At 43.8% G+C, this 24,992-nt stretch overlaps 1 protein-coding gene across 1 annotated transcript in view; it reads right to left on the bottom strand.

Moving 5' to 3' along the window:
• Positions 1–11,824: 11,824 nt before the first annotated feature.
• Positions 11,825–24,992, bottom strand: part of PARP1 (poly(ADP-ribose) polymerase 1) — a 56,480-nt gene continuing 43,312 nt past the window's right edge. Inside the window, exons 14-23 of the mRNA XM_060245533.1 lie at positions 23,630–23,758; positions 22,982–23,065; positions 20,023–20,145; positions 17,478–17,606; positions 16,998–17,096; positions 15,820–15,972; positions 14,577–14,704; positions 14,177–14,238; positions 13,082–13,196; positions 11,825–12,180 (exon numbers count right to left, since the gene is read on the bottom strand). Coding sequence (XP_060101516.1) covers positions 12,099–12,180; positions 13,082–13,196; positions 14,177–14,238; positions 14,577–14,704; positions 15,820–15,972; positions 16,998–17,096; positions 17,478–17,606; positions 20,023–20,145; positions 22,982–23,065; positions 23,630–23,758 — 1,104 coding nt within the window. The 3' untranslated portion in view covers positions 11,825–12,098. The remainder of the gene's footprint in view (positions 12,181–13,081; positions 13,197–14,176; positions 14,239–14,576; positions 14,705–15,819; positions 15,973–16,997; positions 17,097–17,477; positions 17,607–20,022; positions 20,146–22,981; positions 23,066–23,629; positions 23,759–24,992) is intronic.

The raw sequence follows: 24,992 nt of genomic DNA, 5'->3' as shown, positions 1-24,992 counted from the left end.
ATATGAGAGGAAAAAGAAGAAAACTTGGTTTTCCCTCCTGCAGTGAAGGAACTCTTAGCCTCATACTGTCCTGTACGTGGCTTCCACGAACCCTCAGGGGATTTGGCGTGGTAGGGCTTCTTAGGCCATTGTTTGGACCATGGGCGAGACTTGCCAGGGTGAGAGGAAGATGAAGGTACTCCCAAGTTACGAGACGTCTTGATACTCTTGTCCATTTCCTGTAGGACTACGTCCGTAATGGAGCTGAATAGACCTACACCTTCAAAAGGAAGATACTCAACCCAGGATCTTGTGTCTAACTGGAGAGCGGTGGAATGAATAATAATATAATAATAATAACTTTATTTTTATATCCCGCCCTCCCCCGCCGAAGCGGGCTCAGGGCGGCTAACAGACATGGAGATCCCATGATTCATATAAAACAATGTAAACAATTTTAAATATATCAATTGCATAATAAATTATTTAAAATAGATAAAATGTATAAAATGGGTGCTAAATTCTGTAATCATAATATCCACAAGATGGCTAGATGTCCACATGTCAGATTAATCGGGTTCTATCTCGAAAGCAAGCTGGAAAAGAAATGTTTTGCAAGCCCTGCGGGATTGGTTCAGGTCCCGCAGGGCTCGCACCATCTCTGGAAGGTGGTTCCACCAACGAGGGGCCATCACTGAGAAGGCCTGCTCCCTAGTAGCCTTCAACCTAGCATCTCTTGGCCCAGGGATTGTTAGTAAGTTCTGAGAGCTAGATCTCAGTGCTCTCTGGGGCACATATGGGGAGAGGCGGTCCCTTAGGTAGGCAGGTCCTCGGCCATATAGGGCTTTAAAGGTAATAACCAGCACTTTATAGCGAACACGGTACACAACCGGCAGCCAATGCAGATCCCGCAGCCCAGGCCGCGCAGGTTCCCACCGTGGTAGTCCCTCCAGCAGCCTGGCCGCCGCGTTCTGGACTACCTGAAGTCTCCGTGTTCGGTGTAAGGGCAGCCCCATGTAGAGGGCATTGCAGTAGTCTAGTCTCGAAGTGACCGTTGCGTGGATCACAGTTGCTAGGTCGCTGCGCTCCAAGAAGGGAGCCAGCTGCCTCGCCCTCTTGAGATGGAAGAAGGCGGATCTAGCAGTGGCGGCTATCTGGGCCTCCATTGATAGAGAGGATTCCAGTAGCACTCCCAGGCTTTTGACTTTGCGCACTGGTACCAGTGGCGCACCGTCAAAAGCCGGTAGGGTAATCTCCCCTCCCGGTCCGCCGCGGCCCACGCAAAGGACCTCAGTCTTCGCCGGATTCAACTTCAGCCCGCTCAGCCTGAGCCAGTCAGCCATGGCTTGTAATGCCCGGTCCAAATTTATAGGGACATCACCAGCCCGGCCGTCCATCAATAGATAGAGCTGGGTGTCATCTGCATATTGATGACAACCCAGCCCATACCTCCGTGCAATCTGGGCAAGGGGGCGCATAAAGATGTTAAACAACATCGGGGAGAGAACTGCTCCCTGGGGCACACCACAATGAAGTGGGTGCCTCTGAGACAGCTCCCCCCCAATTGTCACCCTTGGTCTTGAAGCCAAGAGTGATGACGCAACGTAATGGCTGAGGTAAGAGTTTTAGCTGCAGTGTCCACCATATGTTTGGAAGCCTGCAGCTGTTGTTTTGCTAGGAGCATTCCCTCTCTCTGAGCCTTCTTGGCCAAAGAGCGCTTATCCTCAGGCAGAGAAGCCAGGAGCGGTGAAAGCTGCTCCCATAGGGAATACTGGTATCTCGCCATGCAGGCAGAATAATTAGAGATTTTAATAGCCAGAATGCCTGCAGAATAGAAATGCCTGCCAAACGTATCAATCCTCTTCCCCTCTTTATCTGGAGGTGAGGTGTGGGTCTTCTTAGCCTTAGAGGAGGACGACACTACTACAGAGTTGGGGCGTGGATGGTTGAAGAGGAACTCTGCGCCCTGTTCCTATATCCTATACATGTGATCCATACGCTTGGACGAGATAGGGGTTGAGGCAGGCTTGGACCCTGCTTGGGGAGGGACGGTGGCTCAGTGGTAGAGCATCTGCTTGGGAAGCAGAAGGTCCCAGGTTCAATCCCCGGCATCTCCAAAAAAGGGTCCAGGCAAAATGGTGTTAAAAACCTCAGCTTGAGACCCTGGAGAGCCACTGCCAGTCTGAGAAGACAATACTGACTTTGATGGACCAAGGGTCTGATTCAGTATAAGGCAGCTTCATATGTTCATATGACCAAGGATCTTTGATGGCTTGCAAGATGACCTTAGTAATGGGAAGGGCTATCGCTGTCGAAGTGTCCTTCTGCATGATGTCGAAGACTGTGTCGTCAATGACTGGCTGAGGCTGGACCACAGGCAAAGACAAGGAATTCGCCATCCTTTTAATGAATACCCCATAGGACTTCATATCTTCCAAAGGAGAGATTGGAAGGTCCTCGGCTATTCTGGATTCTGGGGACGATACCTCCTGCTGATGGCCCAACTGCTCTTCCCCATCGTCATCGGAAGTCGATGGCGAAAAAGATACGCTCTCAGCTGATGGTAAACCTGGGCCATCAATGGCAATCCTAGTCGAGGAGGTTTTCTCAACGTCGGGACCATTGGAGCGTGTCGGCTTCCTGACCAACCTCAGGGTCGAAGTCAGCATTGATGACTCTCGGCAACCTGGTGGAGAGTGTGCCGAGACTCTAGAGTGGTAAGAGGCCTCCAAGTGCTGATCCCAATCGGGGTTCTGGGGAGGGTACCAAGGGTATGGAGAATGATAGGGATAGCCCCCAAATGGGTAAGCCCACGGTCACGGGTCCCAGTTGGGCAGAGGATGAGGACATCTAAAAGGGTCCGAAGGCTCCCTGAATCTCTTGGGCTGGATCAAGAGCATCTTCGGTGTTGAGTGGCCCCTCAGCTGCGAAACCTCTAAGTCCGATGCTGAGCTAGGATCGCCGCCCTCCTTCAGTCTGCCAACCGTTCTATAGGGAGGGATGGTGGCTCAGTGGTAGAGCATCTGCTTGGTAAGCAGAAGGTCCCAGGTTCAATCCCCGGCATCTCCAACTGAAAAGGGTCCAGGCAAGTAGGCGTGAAAAACCTCAGCTTGAGACCCTGGAGAGCCACTGCCAGTCTGAGTAGACAATACTGACTTTGATGGACCGAGGGAGGTCTGATTCAGTAGAAGGCAGCTTCATATGTTCTTCATATGTTCATTTGTAGGGTCGACCTCCTGGTCGGAGCCGGAGAGAGAGGTCTGCGGAACATCCGTCAGACCCAAGGGGTTCTTCGGTCGAATCGGTGAAGCAAGGAGTTTCTCCAAAGGCTTCCCTGAAACTATCGCCAGGTCCTTCAGTGGCGGAGAAGGGGTCCGCCTGTCCTGGCGGCTTTTTTTCTCCTTGTGCTTCCTGGGCTCAGCAGAACGTGAGTCCCGGGCCCCTTTGGCCTTCTTGGCTGGGGTCAATGGTTCCAAATGGGATGTCGAGCCTGCACGCTTGTGGGGACGGTCGGCTCCCTGGAATGGTTTGGTCGGTTGGCTCGATGAGGTCGGAACTGATATCGATGCCGGGGTGGTCATCAAAGTGCTTGTCGACACCAAAGTGTTTGTCGGCTCTACAGTCCGAGAGCCGATTTTACCAGCGCTGCCGAAAGTTTCGCCGCTCGGTTTTTCCTAGTCTGCTTGAAAAATTTTGAGCAGTGATGGCAGGATTCCACTGATGACCTTCCCCAAGGCACAGCAGACAAAAAGAATGTCCGTCTGGAGGAGGGATCTTGCTCCCACACTTAAGGCACCGCTTAAACCCCCCCCCCCCAATGCTTTTCCATAGACAGGGATGGTGGGAGAAGGGCAGGGGAAGAAACCCCGAATGGGTGAAACAACTAATAGTCTCTAATTTTTTTTCTTTATATATATATATATATATATATATATATATATATATATATATATATATATATATATATATATATAAACACCCAGGAATGACGAAAAAACGAAGAGAAACCCGGAGAAGGAAAAAAAGGTAAATAACTACCAACCGGAGTGATGAAAACAAGTCTATCCGACGCGGCGGTAAGGAAGGAACTGGTGGGATATTTGCGCCCACCGGGTGGGCATGCGCACTGGAGCTGTCGCGCATGCCTACCGGGGTCGGGCAGCGAAAAATCCCGGACTGGCGCTTCATCCCATAAGTATGAAGCACAGAGACCATGAAGAAGATCTAGGTGCTCATTGAGAAGTTGGTGAGCAAGGTGAAATAGTATTTTTACAATGATGTTCTTCTATTCTATGTGTCTCATCATCCCCCTTGGTCTCCCTGATATCTGGAGAGGCAGTCATCCAGGAGGGTGGTTAAATCACTGAGCCTTTGATGAAGCATATCAGAGCACTCTGAACACCTTTTTTCCTGAACAAGATATTGCAAGTGTTGTATCCTGAGCTTGAGGCACAATACAATAGACTGAGAGGATCCAAAGATCTGTATCCCAACTGGCCACATAATTCAAACTGGCCAATCAGGAGGCAGTATCAGGGGATGCTAGGATCTGCCAATGAGAATGCATATTCTAATGAAGGATCCAAAAAGGGTGCAATCACAGGGTGATTTCTGATTCATGGGGGCAGGTTTTCCCCTGCCCAACTGTATATATTGCTGCATGTTGAGTGCTGGGCTGTAGTTTGTATTCACTTAATAAAAATGCTGAATCACTATGCTGGCTGAACTCACTACTTAACAGCAGGTTTTGTGCTTTTTGAGGAATGGTTTTGTAGTAATTCACATTTCCTGGCTTAGCTGTGTAGAATGCCTCGCTTTTGCAACCTGTTACAGCTGTGAATCCTGGTCAATGTTCCCTCTAATCCCCCTGCCCACCTCCCCACCCCCCCGAGCAAATATATCTGCATTGCTGTAATCTTAAAATGGACAGCTCCGGATTGCTGCTGAGCAGGGCTTCCTGTGTTAATGAGGGGCCACTCTCAGGCACAGCTTAGACAGAACACTGATCCTGGTATCTGTTCTTGGGACAGAGTTGCCATAATGATTTTTTTGGGGGGGAAACAATTACATGAGGTCAGAATGGTGTGATCCTGATATACTTCTGAGTGGAGCTTACTTATCCTGGTGTAGTGATTTCGCTAAAGAGTTTGTCCAAATGCTATCCTTTTCTGTGGTTATGGATAAATGGAGGAAGAAAACAAAGCATATACATGCGGTCTGCATTAAGTCCAGTAGGAACATCACACAACCTTCAGGGGCTGGAAAGTATGGATTCTGACAAAGCCCTATGCTTACCATGTCCCTAAATGTCATCTCATGTGTTCCTTGCAATCACAGTGTTCCCTTTTCATACAGCAGTAGGCACTAGTATGTCAGCAGTTTTTAAGGCTTCTTAAGGGTGACAGGCTGGTTAAAGACCAAACCACAAAACGCTGAGGTGTGAATCCCCACAACCCAAGAGTAATGTGCTATCACCAATCCCCTTACCTAACCTGCCACTCAGAGACCAAGGGAGTCTTTAGCCCTCCCAAAGCTAAGATCAAGAAGTCAGCTCCACAAGGCAGGACAAGTTGAGTTCCAAATAACAGTTATTTTAGTAGCCGTAGCCAATTAGGCCTAAAATACTGGATTTATACTGAAGTCCCAAAACACAAGAATATCACAAAGTATAATTAATAATGTTTATTAAAAGAATCTGCAGGACTGTACAATAAAATAACGAAGCTAAATATCTAATTTAAGCACATTTATGAGCATTGGTTCTTGTAACTCCAGATGCTACCTGACAAGACTGAGTTCTGCACAGTTTCAAAGTCCAAAGTGGTGAGCTTCCCCTCCCTGGCAGTCTTTACCAGGGCATCAAATTCATTTGTTATGAGGGCTAGATCCAACATAAATAAGACCTTGTCAGACCAGGCCATATGTCTCATAAAATGTAGTGCCAGGTAGCAGAGGTATAAACTTTATAAAGGAAACAGGCAAACACAATTAAAGATTTTAAAACACTTAAAACATTAGCATTCATTCCTCTTAAAGGTGCTTTCTTTGTATCTCCTTGTGATCCAGGGAACTGGGCAAAGGAAGCTCTGGTTCTTTCCTTCCTTCCCCAGGGGACCAAGAGGGGGAGAAGCCTCAGCCAATAGAAGGAAGAGAAGCCTGGCTCAGTAGCTCTGCTGTGCAATTGAGAGACTGTGGTAAAGCAAGCTATCCCTCCCCCCCCGTTCCTTCCCAAGGGAAGAGCGTCAGCCAATGGAGAAAATAGAGGCTTTGTTCTGTAGCTCCTGTGCAATTGAGCAAGCCTGGCCAAGCAAGATGTGATGCAGAAGGAAGCAAGAGGGAGGGAGAAGGAAGCAGACAACAGCCAGTTGCTCGGGGGCCTGATAGAAGCCCTCCAGAGGCCTGATTCGGCCCCCAGGCCACATGTTTAACACCTGTTTTACGCAGTAGCTGGACAAATATCAGGGATGCTCTAGGTCAGGGGTGGCCAAACTGTGGTTTGGGGGAGACACATGGGTCTTTCACATATATTGTGTGGCTCTCGAAGCCCCCACCATCTCATCGGCTGACTTGGAGAAGGCATTTCTCTCTAAATCACTTCTCCAAGCCAAGCCAGGTGGCAGCTTGGAGAATGCATTTAAAGTTGATTTCCACCTCCCCCTGCTTCCTTCCCTCAAACATCTAACACTCATGTTTTGTTACTCTCAAACACCTGACATTTATTCCATGTGACTCCTAGGTTAAGCAAGTTTGGCCACCCCTGCTCTAGGCTGACCCTGCGATTAGTCTTTCCTCATAGGGCATGTTGCATAGGAAAGGGTGTCTCCTACACTAGCCTGGGACCTGCATGTTGCCCACAGTCTTGTGTTTGTAGTACTAATGCAAAGAAGAGAACTAAGGTCTCCTGACTCTGCACAGGCCCCACATTACTGCTCTTGTGGTTACAATAAGACACTGTTACCCTAATGAACATGGGGTATGCAGCTGGATAAGATGAAGGGCTTAGAGCAGAGGAGTTGAACTCATGAGGGCTGGATCTGACATAAATGTCACTATATACAGCAGAGAGAACCATGGAAATATCAGTGAAATATAAATCAATAAACTGTGGTCAAATTACTAAGAATTCATAAATATTTATATTACAAACTTCAATAGTATAATTCAATGAAAGGTAAGTTCAATCCATATACAATGTTTATAATTTCAAACACTGTGATACAATAATCCAATAAAGTGCTTGTGCAAAGTCTTTGGTCTTCTTTAAAGATTCAGATATTATGGATTCTGTGAAAAGCTCTCCATAGAAAATGATCTGTGCTTGGTGTGTTTGATGAAAGCATTGAAGTGGTTTGAAACTTGGCAACTGTGGACTGGTTTTTGCCCCTCCACAAGGAAGGTACTTGAAACAAGCTAATAAGCTAGTGAGCTATGTTGGAGGTGGGCTTGAGACATCCTGTACAAGATTCCACTTTACTGGATTATTGTATCACATCGTTTGAAACTGTAAACATTGTGTACTGATTGAACTTATCTTTCATTGAATTGTATTATTGAAGTTTGTAATAGAAGTATTTATGATTTTTTAGTAATTGGACCATGGTTTATTGATTTACATTTCACATAAATGTCACTATGTCAGGCCAGGCCACGTGTGCCATATAACATGAGGTGCTAGAGATATAAAATTTGTAAGAATGATTTCAGATGCTGAATAGCAATAGCAGACTTGATTGAATTAGGTGTGATATGCAGAGGAGGAGTAGACATGGAGAAATCAGCATTGGTAATGAGACAGGAAACATGGGTTTCCATTTTCTCCAGGATTCAGTCCAGGAGATGTCTGAAGATCTGAGCAGTGACTCTTGAGAGCTCATACCCTACCACAAATTCTGTTAGTCTTTAAGGTGCTACTGGACTCTTTCTTATTGCTATTAGAAACTACAACATTCAAAAATCAGTGGGAATGTTTTAACCTTCCAGGACATTTCATTGCTGACGTCAGAGAGGAATAGGAATTTCAAAGGGAGAATAGAGAGACTGCTGAATTGCAACCGTTAATGAAGTTTAAGACAAAGTACTCTCCTGGACTGAATTGAGACCTAGGTTTCTCTTCTCATTACTAATGCCTTCCATTGTTATTTGGCATCTGAAATCACTTTGCTCTCCAAGATATAAGGAATGATGGACTCACATTCTAGCTGTATCTGAAGAAGTGAGCAGAGACTCATGAAAACTCATGCCCTGCCACAAATTGTTAGTCATTAAGGTGCTTCTGGACTCTTGCTCCCTTCCACTAATAAAGATTGCAAATCGTGCTGTTAGGTTTCTTACAGAACTAGAAAGGGATATCTTTCCAAGTGAAATGATGTGTGGACAGACTGGACAAAATCTACTCAGTGCTAGTGATACTGAAAGTTTAAAAAGGGGAGGTGTTAATATGAAAGGCAGCCAGTGAGGTCGAAGGGGAGATAGGGAGACCATGTGTTGAACTGGATTATATGGATCCATAAATGTATTTTTAAATTCTTAGCCATCTATTTCCAGTATTGTAATTCCTAATCTGGGTCTTTTTGAAAGAACATAAAATCCCTAGTAGGCTCATAAAAATCTACTAAAAAACCCTTTTCAAAATAAGCCAAAGTAATTTCTCTTTAACTCCCATTATCCCAGATGAATCTTTTTCCTCCCCCCCCCCTTTCCCTTTTTAACATGCATGTGTGTGATCAGGACTCAAAGTAAACCACAGAATCAGGCAATCTTAATGTAAATTATGCTTGTCAGAAGAATCTCCCTCTCCTTTCCTCTCTCTGAAAAAGTGTGCATGCACACAAAGCTTATACCTGAGATAAAACCTGGTCTTAAAGGTGCCCTTCTTGCACATGATCTCTCTTACCTCCCCCCCAAAGGAGGAAGAGATCTCAGCCAATGAAGGGAAGAGAAGCTTGGAGAGACAGCAGCAGCCCCAGAAGACAAAGCAGGAGAGAGTGATTGAGGTAGCTTTTATTTGGTGCACACTCACACTTTCTCTTTTCCTTCCCAAAAATTAGATTTCAGCCGCTAGGAAGAATAGAGACTTGGCAATGCCACAGCAGCCTGGGAGGATGAAGCAGGAAAGTCAGTAGGTCACAGGAGCCAGTTCTGATCCACAGGCCACATTTGACACCCTGACTTAGAGCAAAATGAAAGGTATCCTGGGGCATGAATGGATTTATGTGAGGTTAGTTGTCCAAATGCCAGTCACTGATTACCTAGGTGTTTATGCCACTTTTGGCCACCATTTCTCTTTGAACAAAGACAAGGACCCATCCTGGGACTTCTTGTTTACAGAACCTCTGCTTTACAACTGAACTCTGGGTTTAGCTGGACAAATGGGGACCTTTAAAACTAGGTGAAGTATAAAACTTCCAGGTAACTACATGCATCTCATGTATCCTATATGCACCTGGGACTACAAAGCTAGAACATATCTCTACTGTCTAAGAGGACTGGATTTTGATCCTGCTGTGTTTTTCCTGTGTTTTTCCTTTTTTTGTGGAGAAAGCACGCCGCCCCCTCCACAGCCGGTGCTCGCAAAGCGCTGGGTTTGCGGAGGGGGCGGGTGCTTCCTCCGTGCCTGTCTGCCTGGCTCCAGCTCTGATGCTTAAAGCAAGCGCCGGGATCAGAGGGCGGAGGGAGCGATCCTGGCGCTTGCTGTAAGCGTCAGAGCTGGAGCCAGGCAGACAGGCACGTAGGAAGCACACTGTCCCCTCTGCAGCCGGCGCTCGCGAAGCACTGGGTTTGCGGTGGGGGCAGCGTGGAGCGATCCCAGCACTTGCTGGAAGTAGCTGGAGCCAGGCAGGGGCGAGGGAAGCGCCGGGATTAGAGCCGGAGGCAGCGGATCGCCACCCCCCGGAGGAAGGTACCTTCGCTCCATAAGACGCACACACTTCCCCCCCACTTTTTTTTGGGGGGGGGGGAGTGAGTCTTATGGTCCGAAAAATACGGTAACTATCTATGCTAAGGAAAACAACAAACGGGCTATTTACAACGATAAAGGCAAAAAACCAGTATCTCACCGACCGGGGACACGAAAGGCAAACCTCTCCGTGCAGCGATCAGAAAGGAACTGGCGGGTCCCTGCGCTGGCGCCGGTGAGCATGCTTATTGGGACGCCTGCGCATGCCCATTGGCGCCGAGCACGGAAAAATCCTGGGCTTTTCAGATACCAATTCGGGGATCGGCACAGGCACTCTATCCCATGAGTGTGAAGCACAGAGATCACGAAGAAGATACACACTGCCTAACCCTATAATTGCTTTGAAGATAAAGCAGAACTATGCATGCCACTCTGGATCCTTGGGAGGATGGGTGAAATAAAAATGTACCAAATAGGTGCATCATGAAAGGAAATGCTGTTTCATGTACAAGCTACACTGACACCCACCTTGGGGGACAGACATCTTTTGCATGAGCCTTTTGCACTGAATTACTTATGTTGCCTGATGGAGCTTGCTGGTGTAACTCCTGCTCTTTGTACATATGGATATGACCCCCTCAAAAATTCTGGATCTGCTCATACAGAGCGCATATCAAATGTTTCCTATGTAGTTTGTATCAGGGTTGTTAAACTCATTTGTTAGGAGGGCCGGATCTGACATAAATGGGACTTTGTAGGGCTGAACCATGCATGTCATAAAATGTAATGTCAGAGAGCAGAGATATAAACTTTATGAAGGACACAGACAAACACAGTTAAAGATATTATTTTTTAACTTAGAATACAAACATGCTTAAAATCCTTGCAATATTTTGATTAAAATGGAAAGGTGGGGGAATAGTGGGATTTGGCAATGCAATTTTTAAAATAAAACATTGAGAAAAAGCACAAGGGTCACAGCAGAAACTAAAAATATAAAATGCTCTCAGCCTGGGGAAACATGAAATGGCAGGGCAGGGCATTGTAAGATGTTCTCCCCCCCTGCCCAGTCTACTCAGATTGGCAATGGCTCTCTAGTGTAATATCCCCCTTTGGCTGTGGAATCTCAAGTTAGAGTACTCACCAGGCACCAGTTCTCATGTCCACTGAGTAGAGGCAAAGCTGGCTCAAAGCATCAACCCTTTATGTGCAACTCCAGGAAGCCTCAGCTAGCCATAGGAACACTGGGAAGCTCTACTCCATTGAATCACACTGCAGCAGAGACAAAGTTGCAAAGAAAACACGGAGTGGATTTTCTATTTAGTACTCTGCCCAGAGACCTTCATGGAAAATTCGCTCCACATTTTATTTGCAGCTTTGCTTCCTGCTTTAGCCTTTGCAAAGACAAGGAAGGAGGAGCTGGGAACTTCAGCAGCCTCGGAACTTCAGAGGGTGAGGATTGAAGGGGGAAGGAGAAGAAAAGAGCCCCCTGGGCCTGATGAAATCCCTGGGTGGCCTGGTTTGGCCCGCAGGCTGGACATTTGATACCCCCGGTTTATATGCCATTTTTTGCGAGACATGAACTAATCTCTTGGAAAGCCCTTAGATTCTTAAGGTACTCTGGTCTCTGGGTGAGGGTAGTGGGGTGGGCTTGTGCACTATGCTGAGTGATATCATGTTCAGCTGCTGCCAGGTAAGGATTGTCGCCTCCTGGATTTAGGTCAGATGGGGATGCTGGCGCACGAAGTTGTGACTGGTGGGTGGGGATGTAGTTGTCAGCAACCGTAAGAAATCCTGTCAGTGTTTCTACATTAGCTTCCCTTAGTACTACGCCATTCTCTGATCACTGGTTTCACAAAGGATCAGAGTTTTATTAAACTAGCATTGGGGCCCTGTGTGCTAACCACAGGATCACACTGAAATCCATGAATGTGAGGATACAAATAAAGATTTAGTATGAAATTAGCTTTTATTTTTACTTCAAAATAAACATGTTTTAACATTTATTCATAATAGAAACTAAGGAAGAAATTTTTTGAAAACCTAAATGTTTGTAAACCATTCTAAGTTTTTCAGAATTAAAACAAAAGCCTTGCTAAGGTGATTGCTGAAGTTTAGTCAAAGCCCTGCAGCCTATTTCTGTTATCTCAGCAGTGGGAACTGATGCTTAGGCAATTCAGAAGTTCCTATGATTAACTCTTTAACAGGCTCTTCCAATCCTTGTTTACCAGAGAGATGTCTTATAGTTGAATTTCAACTTCAGCAGGTATTTCAAGTTTACCTGAGCAATATCATAGACAATATATCTGTGGGAAACAATGAATTAAGGAAAGGTTTAAAGAAATTTTGTGGAGAACATTAGCATGGGGTCAGATCCTATGACTGCTAGCAGAAAGTGCTTGTGATGGTGGACCTTCCCCTCACCAGCCCCCTGCAAAGCATTCCTTTAGATCACATGACCTGCAGGCAAAAAGTCACTGGGCACAGGAGCTGCAGTGAAGAGGGAGAATATCACAAAGATATCCCACCTTCTTTTATCATCAGAAAACTTGGCAGAAGTACTGCAGTACAGCAAAAAGTTTGCTGGTGCTAGAGGAAGGTAGAGGCAGTTTTGTCACACTCCCCCATCTCACTGCAGCCTCCATGCCACATGGATTTTTGTCAGCACCCTGTAAGGGGCCTAAAAGCAAACTAACAGCTATCATAGTTGCAGATGCACTGGTGTTACCTGTACTTTACATGCAGTGTCTGTCAAGACCAGGTGTAGCTTCCAAACTGTCCCTGAGGAAAGTTTCACACAGAGAATACTGCAGAAGTTGATATGCAAGGTACCAAACACCTCTATTTCTTACAGGAAGTTATACCAGTCAGTCAGCTTCAACTGCAAAAAGTATCTCGGGCTGGTTACAGCTGTCATCTGACCAACCCAGAGCAGAATCTACAGCAGACCCCACTTGAAATAGCTGTTTTGCCTATGCGGCCTGTATCTGATAACCTTCCTGACAGCGGTGGAAACCAATGTCATTCATGCCAAGCTTTCCACGCAACAATACCCCCCTTAACACTGGCTTGAGAGGCCACAATCCCTTACTAATGGCTTTCAGCTGGATGGAAGCCATTTCCTTCAAGCAGGCGGGCAGCTCTGCAATGGTGATCATGGAATAAGTCTATATACAGTCCCTTAGAAAAATATGCTTCAAAGGATACTCATTATATAGAAGACAGGTGTCACTAATTCCTGATGGTATTCCTTTGCCTAAAGGAACATCTACACCCTCAAGAGAGATAGTGGCTGAGGGATCTGGTGCAGTTTTGCCCAAGCCTATATTAAGAAGGAAAGCAAAGCAAAAAACATTCATGTTGGCAAGTACACTTCTGCACTGAAAGTCTTTTGAACTTGTCAAAATAGTCAATTCTGGTAAAACTAAATCCCCACACTGTCATGGAAGTCTACTGGATGACCTTGGGCTAGTCACAAACACTCAGCCCAACCTTAATCACAGAGTTGTTCTGAGGATAAAATGGAGGAGAGGATAAGTTGCTTTAAGAACATAAGAGAAGCCATGTTGGATCAGGCCAATGGCCCATCCAGTCCAACACTCTGCATCACACAGTGACAAAAATATATGCACACACACAGAGTGGCTAATAGCCACCGATGGACCTCTGCTCCATATTTTTATCCAATCCCCTCTTGAAGCTTTAGCTCCCCATTGGTAAGAAAGACAGGGTATAAATGAAATAAATAAATTTATATATGTATACTGCACCTGTTTGTAATTTGCTCAAGGTGGCTACTTTAAATACTACTCAAATTTATAGAACACAAATTTCCCAGAGGCGGGGGTGGGAGGGCATTCCTTCAAAGAGATTTAATGCTGAGTATTTAATAGTTATACAATTATCCAGGATTCATTTGTGTTTACTTTTTCCTTTATTGGTCCACATTCACAGATTATGAAGAGGTAAGTTGGATCAAGGTTACTCGGCAAGCTGCATGGCTAAGTAGGTAAATTTTAACAAGCATCTCCATATCCTAGTCCCCAGTCTACACAGTACCTTACGTTGGCTTTGATATATTAGAACCATTTTCTGTTTCCAACTGAAGTCCTTTACTCCGGACAACTGAAGCAGAAGGCTAACATTCTCCTTGGGATTTTTAGCATAAGATATTAAGGCTAAAATAATTTCTATAATAAAGAGAATGTATTAACGAACATTTCTCCCGCCATCTGTGCTTCATGAATTTGCAAACAAATTACGATGACAATGTTTCATCACACATATTCAAATGAGGTTTACCTTTCACACTGTGTTTTCCTTTTGGTACTTTAGTGATATGGGAAGCATTCTTCATTTCACACCTATCAAGCAGAGAGATGATTATATAGAGTAAGGTACTGATTCAAAAGTTCAAGCAAAAAGCCTCCTCTGTAGATGATACTGGTTCAGAGCTACAGACTTTGCTGTTTTAAAATGCAACAGTTTATTATGACTTACATTTTCTTGCCATGCTTTACCACTTGCATTTTGTACAAAAAAATTACAAATTTATACTTCTCAAACAATCCTCCGCAGAGATGTATAGTAAAATATTACTTTTAAAATAATTCAATGCTTTCTCAAAGAAAACCAGGCTTCCAAAGTGGAACCATGACTGCCCCCTGTAAGCTTTAAAAATTTCTAAGTACAAATTACTTACATATTTCCAAGGGCAACTTCTCCCAGCAAGATTAAGCCTACTGGGTCATTTTGAGAGGTGTGACAATAGTTGGCACTCTTGGACACCATATCCGCAAAATAGATGCCTTTACCAAACATGTAGCCAGTCTAGGAAGAGAACAACAGTTGCAGCTTAACAGCAAGTGACACTACAAAAATGCATTTCCAATGCTGCTTTATCAAGTCAGTCTAGTGGGAGAAGTGGCTAAGACTGCAGCTTCTTGTCCCACCAAGCCTACCCCTCAAAATAAACACAAAACAGGATGGGTAGGGGCAGCAAAAAGCTGAGCCCAGAAACATGCCTTGCTACTCTGTGGAACAATCTTTCTTATTTTCCTAAGGCATGACCAACTGCCATCCTGGAGGCCAGGAAGAAATTGTCTTCCATATCACGCTGCACAGTAACTCTCAGTAATTGACTGAGCTTGCTTTATCCAGTAACCTGGAGCTTTCTCCAGTACCCTGGGGCACTGTGGGTCTAAACTACAAGGCTGATCTGAGAGAGGATGGTGAACAGATGGTACTGCCTTGCAGCTGGGGTTTGGACAAGATGGCCCTTGGGTTGCTTGCACCTCTGTAATTCAAGGCCATCTGAGTAGAAATCAGGCTCTTGCAGGGATGGACCAATCTCAGAAATGAGGATTTAGGAATCTTGGCAAAGTTCTGAAAATATAAGAAAAGGAAACTTTGACCAATATTATTATCTTGAGGGAAAGCCATCTGAAGGGTATTATTCCTATATTTTCTTTGCTAGCAATAGAAACCATATCTGCACACACGCAAAGCATGTAAAGAGGGAAGCAGCATCACACCTGCTAATCTCACCTTCACATGTTCAGATTTGTTTGCTGCTGACAAACTGATTGCATGTATGTGCTCTTCCCTTTACCAGGAACTCTTGAAAAGCAGCATTCCCAATGGTGTGGTCAGAGCACATGTTTGTAGCCTCAATGCCAAAGTTAGGCTGTAGACATCTGGCAAGAGTAGCAAGCATGGTCCCATTCACCTATCTAGGCAGATTGCCTACATACAATTATGTTGAATGTATATTTATTTATTTATTTATTTATTTTATGACTTCTATCCCGCCCTTCCCAACAAGTGGCTCAGGGCGGGATAGAAGTGGTATAGGGCTACTGAAGACCAGGAATTCCAATGTAACAGGAAATTGAAAAACTCAAGATGTCTACATGAAGCCAGTTAGCTCACAGCAGTTTACATACCACAGGGGCCTCAGGTGGAGCTATTCGGAGACCCTGTGATAAGATACCAGCAAAATTGGTAGTGCGAGAACCATGCCAAAGCAGCTGCCGGTTGTGTAGCTCTTTGAATGGTTTATAACGCTGACTTTCTCCTTCACGTTCAATCTTGAAAATCTGTGAGAAGGGGACAACACTTAAAAATAGATCATAGCAAAACTACTTAAAAAAAAGGTGTCCTAAAGAAAGAAGTGACAATTCTAATGAACATGCATTAGCATACAACACGGATCCTATACTACTAAACAAGTTTTCTATGAAAGTTTTACATTTAGACATTCAGACATTTGGTCAGAAAGCAACCACGAAAATCCAATTTTAGGGGGAAAAAAATACAAAAATGTACAATCAAATTTGCAATTACTAATTGTACTAAACAAATTTAAAATTTATGACAGTTCTGAAGTCTTCAAATTCCAGTGAGAATGATACTCTGTAAAATTTGACTATAAATGAATGAGAAGCAGAAACAGGGCTGCAAGCACCAAGGAGAATATATACTCTTTTGTTCCATTTCATTTCCCAGATAGGCTCTTTTGTTCCATTTCATTTTCTTTCACTGTTGCCCCTCTCTGGCCCTGGACCTTTTGCAAGAACCTGGGAATACTTCATCAGGCTGCTGTATCCTTGTTGCCTCAGCCACAGTGCTCCACCTCCATAGGGTAAGCAGCACCAGATAGCTCTTGGACAGCTGCTTTGGCAATAAATTGTGGCACAACACTCTGCCCTGCTCACTTATTGTTTGGGAACAGCGTCAGTGTGACAGCTTGGGCTGCAGGGCTGAGGTGAAGGCTTCTCCAACCTAAAGCAGGAAGATCCTGGACAGGCTGCTGAGGGGAGAGAATCTGAACTTGAGAGAAGGGGCTGAGTAAGAACAAATTAAGTCTATTCTAATCACTGTTAGGATTCAGACTACTGGTATCCCCTGCTATGGTGTCAGGTAAAAGGGCAGTGTAAGACTTAATCCAGACCGTCACATAAAACTTTGTATCTCTTTTTATCACAGCACAACTTTCCACACAAATCACAGGCTAATGCAAAAGATTAGCAAAGTGCTCAGCACCAAGCAAACAAGGCGGCAAGTAAACCAACCAATTCTGTGTTTCAAATCTAAAGATTTTCTGTCCTTAATTAGAACCTACCTCCATGACTTTCAAGTCATAGGCATTGTGAGTACTGGCATGAGTATTTTTAACATACTGCTTTATGATCTTGGCTTCTTCTGAATTTTTGTCTACTACCTATGGGGGAAGAGGACAAAAAGTATTATTTGAAAATCAATGAGACAAAATAAATCTAATAAGGGTGGGGGAGTTTCATCCCACTGAGCTGCTCACAGTTACCATATTGACTCAGAAAGGGAGACAAGCCCCCTAAAAAGATGTTATATAGAGGCTTTAAAAATTACTGTGCATGCTTGTATGTGAATGCAAGCTAACCACTCCACCTTTCTTGAATGCTTTAACAAAAGCCCCAATTTTCCTTTTGAGTAAATACAATATTTGTCTAATCTCTCCAGGCATGTTGCACAATTTGCTTTTAGCATTATCAATCACATCCATCAGTGCAAGTTGGAAAAGATCAGTCAGGCTCTATTCGTAATGTGGACAGTCCTATTTTACCTTGATATCTGTTTTAAGTTTTTCATAGTTCACATCTATTGGATCTTTATCCCCATCCTGACCTCCACTTCTGAGTAGGCTGTAGGCAACTTCAATGTCAAGCAGATTGTCCAGCATCTCCACTTTGGACTAGGATAAAGAAGACAATGTGTTTGTGTGCTGAACATGTTCTGTGGCCTAAACATGTGACCCAGTAAACCATGACACCTATAACTACTTATATCTTACTGGATGTAAATTACAAAATTAGCACGTCCTCTCGTCAATAGAAGCACAAGTCTTACATTTCATTGTTTCCCAAAGGTCTATGTATATGATCTGTCCTCCCCAGACACCCACTTTAACCTCACAACCACACTGCAAGGAAGGACGAAGCTAAGAGATGGCAGCCAGCCCAGGCCACCCAATAAGCCTCATGGCATGTGAGGATTTAAACCTGAATCTCATACTGCGTCCCCTATCCCTTGCTGGCTGAGGAAACCCTATGCTGAGTGTATCTGAAGAAATGAGACATGACTGATGAAAGCTCAAACCCTCCCACAAATTTTGTAAGTCTTTAAGGTGCTACTAAACTCTCACTCTTTTCTACTACTACAGACAGACTAAAGCAGCTACCCACATTAGCTTGCTTGCGTGCAGCAGATCAAAGTAGGTGTTTTTAATCTTATCTCCAGCACATTTTCTAGGAATCATAGAATCAGAGTTGGAAGGGATCTCCAGGGTCATCTAGTCCAACCCCCTGCACAATGCAGGAAACTCACAAATGCTGTTGTTCAGTCTCACAGTCGAGTCCAACTCTTTGCGACCCCATGGACAAAGTTATGCCAGGCCCTCCTGTCTTCCATCCTCCTCCGAAGTCTGCTCAAATTCGTGTTTATTACATCAGTAACACTGTCCAGCCATCTTCATCTTTTGCCGTCCCCTTCTTCTTTTGCCTTCTGTCTTTCTTAGCATCAGGATCTTCTCCAAGGAGTGCTCCCTTCTCATTTGGTGGCTAAAGTATTTGAGCTTCAGCATCTGACCTTCCAGGGAACAGTTTGAATTGATTTTCCTTAAGACTGACTGATTTGATCTTCTTGCAGTCCAAGGAACTCTCAAGAGTCTTCTCCAGCACATCTCAAAAGCATCTATTCTTCTGCGCTCAGACTTCCTTATGGTCCAGCTCTCACAGCCATACATTACTACTGGGAATACCACCGCTTTGACTATACGGACTTTTGTTGGCAGGGTGATGTCTCTACTTTTTATTATACTGTCCAGGTTCGCCATAGCTGCCCTCCCAAGGAGCAAGCGTCTTTTAATTTCATGGCTACAGTCACCATCTGCAGTGATCTTGGATCCCAGAAATGTGAAGTATGTCACTACTTCCATGTCTTCCCCTTCTATTTGCCAAGGTGCGATGGGGCCAGATGCCAAGACCTTAGTTTTTTTGAAATTGAGTTTCAAGCCTACTTTTGTGTTCTCTTTCACCCTGAACAAGACAAGTCTCACAAACACCTCCCCCTAAATTCACAGGCTTTTCATTGCTGTCTGAAGGTCATCTAGCCTCTGTTTAAAAATCTCCAAGGAAGGAGAACCCACCACCTCCTGAGGAAGCCTGTTCCACTGAGGAACAGCTCTAACAGTCAGGAAGTTCTTCTAATGTTGAGCCGGAAACTATTTTGATTTAATTTCAATCCACTGGTTCTGGTCCTACCTTCTGGGACCACAGAAAACAATTCCACACCCTCCTCTATGACAGCCCTTCAAGTACTTGAAGATGGTGATCATATCTTAGTCGCCTGCTCTCCAGGCTAAACATGCCCAGCTCCTTCAACCTTTCCTCATAGGACTTGGTCTCCAGACCCCTCACCATTGTCGCCGCCCTCCTCTGGACCCATTTCAGCTTGTCTATATCCTTCTTAAAATGTGGTGCCCAAAACTGAACACAATACTCCAGATGAAGTCTTACCAGAGCAGAGTAAAGCGATACCATCACTTCACGAGATCGGGACACTATACTTCTGTTGGTACAGCCCAAAACTGCATTTGCCTTTTTAGCCACCGCATCACACTGTTGACTCATGTTCAGCGTATGATCCACTAAGACCACTAGATCCTTTTCGCACATATTACTGCTAAGACAAGTCTCCTCCATCCTATATCCATGCATTGAATTTTTCCTACCTAAATACAGGACTTTACATTTATCCCTGTTAAAATTCATTTGATTAGTTTTAGCCCAGTTTTCCAGTCTGTCAAGGTCATCCTGTATACTGTTTCTGTCTTCTCCTATATTTGCAACCCCTCCCAAATTTAGTATCATCGGCAAATTTTATAAGTATTCCCACTATTCCTTCATCCAAATCATTTATAAAGACACTGAACAAAACAGGTCCCAAGACAGATCCTTGAGGCACTCCACTTGTCACTCCTCTCCAGGAGGATGAGGAACCATTCACAAGCACTCTTTGGGTGCGAAAAGGAATACAATTTACAGTGAAGTGCAGAAAACACATACTGTGCCCAAATTATGTCCTGCAACTAGTCAGATCCTAGTTAATACCGTAATGTATTCTAGGTTGCTTAAAAGAGGAGGCTTCTTCATCCCGAAGTCATGAGGAATCAGTGTGTAAAAGCGATTGGAGAGATCCAGTATCTGTGAATCTGTTCCACCGTTAGAAACTGCCTAAACAGAAAGACAAACACAAGATTGAAGTACTTCACTTAACACACAACAGAATAGATAACTGCATGAATGAAAAACATAAGTTGACAGTGCACTCCTAAACAGAGTCAATAGGCTTAGTAGGTATAACTCAGGAGTGTGCTGTTAATATAGCCCATAAAAGCTCTCTCTTCTGAGCATATATTGCCAATGTTTCTCTCTTCTTGGTTCAGTTTTCTTCTTTTCAATATCAGAAAACAAACAAAACCTAGAGAAAATTGGTACAAAATGTTCCCATGCCACTGATTCTCATCAAAGCCACTGCCACCCACAGCTTTGAATCTGCCCAGGCGTCGCAGGGTGCTACGCGAATCAGTCCGCCTCGCCAAGAATGCTCCTACTTTAGGCTGCGGCTGTTCTGAACGCGTGCGCTCTCCTTGCAGCCGGTGCTGCTGGCAACCACATATGCTGCCGGTTCTCTCTCTCTCTGCACCCTTGCCGGCCACGTGCGTCATCAGTGCTCTCCTGTCGCCACTGCTGCCTTGCTGCTCTTCAGGCGAGAGAGACAGAAGAGCCCACAAACAGGCTTTGCTTCCACCTGCCTTCTTCCCCCCGCCCCAGTCTGAGGATCATTGCGCTCACAAGGAGCACCTGCGAGACCTTCTTGCTTCTTTGCAGGGTCAGAAAGACTAGGGAAGTCCCTCAGGGGCAGGCCCCTCCCCGGATGGATCGACGGAAGAGGAGGAGCCATATCCCATCTGTGCAGGACCGCCCCAATCCTCAAACCACCGAAGAACTACAAAGGACTATGTGGGAAGTGTCATCAGATAGATAGTACCTTTTACCATATGTGGTGGTCCTGCAAAAAAAAAAAAAAACTGGACAGAAATACATAAAAAAATAAAATAAAAAAATCTTAATCAAAATTGTTATGTTACCATGCTACTAGGAATTCTACCAATGAGTGTGGATAAAACAATGCATGAACTGCTCAGACATATGTTAACCGCGGCATTGCAGCTAAGTGGAAAACTATGTGTTGCACAACCCTGGAGAACTGGATTGATAAAATGCAAGAATATGCAGGTATGGCAAAATAATTTGTCAATTAACCAAAAACCAAAAGATGAATTCAAAAACAACTGGAACATTTTTTTACGATTATTATAACTTATCTTTGTAGTCAAACTTTTGTGGTGAAATACTGAAATATAACTGATTACAGCTTACTTCTGTACTGACTGTAATTAAATGCGTAGCTTAGTATACAATAACATTGATAGAATTAATATACAATCTTATCGATACTAGTTGTGATTTAACAAATGCTAGAATTAAAACTTCATAATTGCCCTAGTTAGGTTATCTATATAATATTCTGTTTATTTCACGTCTTGTATTCAAATGTTTTATGTAAATTGATTGAGTGAGCTGGTCATTGACTGAAATAATAAATTTGTACTTTGAACTTAGCAAAGGAAATATCATATTCTATAGTTAGTATAGTAGATAAAATTGATAGGATAACAATTGATAGGATAGCAATGTTAAGAAAATAAGAGACTATTATAGAATATATATAAAGGCTTTAATAGGAGGGTATATTGGATTTTTAAATAAGAAGGTAAAGGTAATCCCCTGTGCAAGTACCAAGTCATTACCAACACATGGGGTGACATCACATCACAACGTTTTCTTGGCAGACTTTGTTACAGGGTGGTTTGCCATTGCCTTCTCCAGTCATCTACACTTTATACACAGCAAGCTTTTTACCGACCTTAGAAGGATAGAAGGCTGAGTCATCTTTGAGCCAGCTACCTGAACCCAGCTTCCACCAGGATTGAACTCAGGTCATGAGCAGAGCTTGGACTGCAGTACTGCAGCTTACTACTCTGCACCATGGGGCTCCCTGGATTATTAATTAGTCACGATACATTACGTTATGAATATATGTATATACTTTTTCATGAAATACTCTCATGCTATTATGCTAAAATATAATGTCATATATGCACTTCCTTCAACAAAGAATTTCTTCCAATGGAAAAGTGACTTTATCGGAGAGAAGGAAATGAGGTTATTTTTCCTCTGAAGTGAGGTTATTCTTCAACCAACCCAATATCCTCAGGACAGTCAAGAACCTTGGTAACAAGAAAACTTTCCCTCTTATTTTTAAACGAATTGAACCTGGAAGAGTTTATATTAAGAGGTTATATGTTTAGAAGGTTCTCTTCAGATCACATATGTTTAGAGGATCAGATCCTAGACAGTTTTTAACAAAGCAATCTATTGGGGTTTTTTTTGCTGGAAATAGATCTTAGAATTTCATGCTCACAGCATGTTTTGGCGCAGCAAGAAAAACTTCTTAGGATAGTGCACATTATAAGGAAGTGGGCCCTGTGTCTGCTGCTCCCGCTTGCTTGTTAGAACAAATTTAATACTTACAAGGTAATCTCCAGTCTCCATTCCTGGTATGCAGTGAAGACCACTGCCAGCCTCCAAAGTGAGCTGACAGTATGACGATTTCAGAGTAACAGCACCAAGTATAAAAGCCATCTATTAATTTCATGAGCCTTTCCTACCACACCACTTGAAAGATTTAATACCAAAGGACCAAACTAGGGCTACTCTGCAGCCAGCTGCCAACCCTACAAATAAGGTGCTATGTAGTCAAACCGGGTCTTTTTCATGAAGCATTAATAATCTCTTTAAATGAGATGAACTGGAACAGAACAAAGCAATCATTTTGCTGTAGCCAGGAGTCTTCACATTGCCTTCATTAAAAGAAGTGTAATTTGTAGAAGTAGCAAAAACCAGCTGACTCCCAGCTGAATTCATAATGGCTTTTCATGCTTACTTGCTGCACATCATTAAGGATGGAGTATGCACTCTGGATCTGCCTCTTGCTTAGTTTCCCCAAAGGCATCTTTTGGAGATCAATCTGACAATAAGACAAATAGAAGTAATTAGAGGAGAACTTTCATTTTTCTGTAGAACTATCTTCCTCAACAAATACATGAAATCTCTGACGTAAAACAACTTTGTATAAAAGCTTATTTAAATGATCACAATGTAAGGTGCTATGGAACTCTCAGAGGACTTATCTGAGTTTGTTAGAAAAGAAGATTTATAAAGATAAGTATAAACATGTTTTTAATCTTGTTTGCTTACACAGCTAGACAATACTCAGATTTTCAAACCTGAAGTAAACTGGCCAAGAGGATACGGTAATAAAATGGCATGTCCTTGTGTTAACTGGTTCATATACTGCCACAGAGACCACTTTAGCTGTCTCTAGAATAGGATTAGCAGCAGCAGTTTAGTGCCAGGTAAATTTACACACAGGCCATGCCCATCTGCCACCAGGAAAGAGTAGTGAATAGTCTATGACAGGAGGCACAGTCTGTTGAACTGTACGAACGCCATGGCCCATGAAAAGTGAGGTGTTTCTTCTTTCCAAAACAGGAAGGCATTAAAGGAATTATTAACAAGGCTTATTAGTTACCTCAAATTCCACCATGGCTTTCTTCATGCTTTCCACATCAAAGATCATCTTAATGAGGTCCTGGACTGGCTTCGGAAGCTTTGATTTGGTTCCTGCACTAACTGTCAGTTTCTTTACTGCTTCTTCATCCTAGGAAAAAAGAACATTAATTACACCCATAGGCAGAGTCGTTCAGTTAAGCCAGCCAAGCTGGATATGTGGTATGCATTCAGTTCTTAGACTTTACCCAGTTAACTGAGAACTCTAACCCACCAGCTGAAGTGAATAAATAGCCAGTTTGAATCCCAATCATGGAGAAAAAGCAGGATATAAATAAATGGGGGGAAATGTTTTGGAAGATGTGAACAGTGTTCCATTAATTTCCTCACACCTGGAGATCACAATGCTTAGGAACAGTATACCAGCCCCAAACAGATGGGTTAGTAAAACATTTAATCAAATGCTCACGAGGATGCTCTGGCAAGGTTTAGGAGGAAAGTGTATCTACTGATAGATACACTGATGTTCACCATCAAAAGCCCTCACGTTAGACTGATTCATTACTATCATGTAATCCCTCTGTTACACTGCCAAGGCAGACACAACACTGACTTGGCAATCAGGTGGTCCTGGCAGAAAAGGCATTGTAGCATAGTGAAATTTTGCAGGTGATCCTTATACATATCTGTACTTTGATTCACAAGATAATAGAACCACAGAGTTGGAAGAGACCTCCAGGGTCATCTAGCCCAACCCTCTGCACAATGCAGGAAACTCACAAATACCTTCCCTCCCCAGTGATCCTTGTACCATGCTCAGAAAATGGCAGAAAAACCCCAAACCATCCTGGATGTCTAGCAACACTGACCTGAAGAAAAATTGCAGGTCAGTCCCAAAGTGGTAATCAGCATTTCCCTGGATGTGTAAGAAGGGGCGATGAGAACTAAGCACTGAGAACTAACCCTTCCTGCCCTCCTTCTCATGATCTGCCTAACTTCACAGAATCAGCATTGCTGTCAGATGGCCATCCAGCCTCTGTTTAAAAACCTCCAAAGAAGGAGAGCTCATCACCTCCCGAGGAAGCCTGTTTCACTGAGGAACCACTCTGTCAGGAAATTCTTCCTAATGTTTAGCTGAAAACTCTTGATTTAATTTTGACCCATTGATTCTGTTCCGCCTTTCTGAGGCAACAAAAAACAACTCCACACCATCTTCTATATGACAGCGCTTCAAGTACTTGATGGTGATCATATCACCTCTCAGTCATTTCCTCTCCAGAGGAACATACCCAGCTCCTTCAACCTTTCCTTGTAGGCCTTGGTCTCCAGACCCCTCACCATCTTTGTCACCCTTCTCTGGACACATTCCTGTTTGTCTACATCCT

Source organism: Heteronotia binoei, chromosome 1 (assembly GCF_032191835.1).
Source record: "Heteronotia binoei isolate CCM8104 ecotype False Entrance Well chromosome 1, APGP_CSIRO_Hbin_v1, whole genome shotgun sequence".
Classification (NCBI taxonomy): Eukaryota; Metazoa; Chordata; class Lepidosauria; order Squamata; family Gekkonidae; genus Heteronotia; species Heteronotia binoei.
This window is presented reverse-complemented; position numbering and strand designations above follow the sequence as displayed.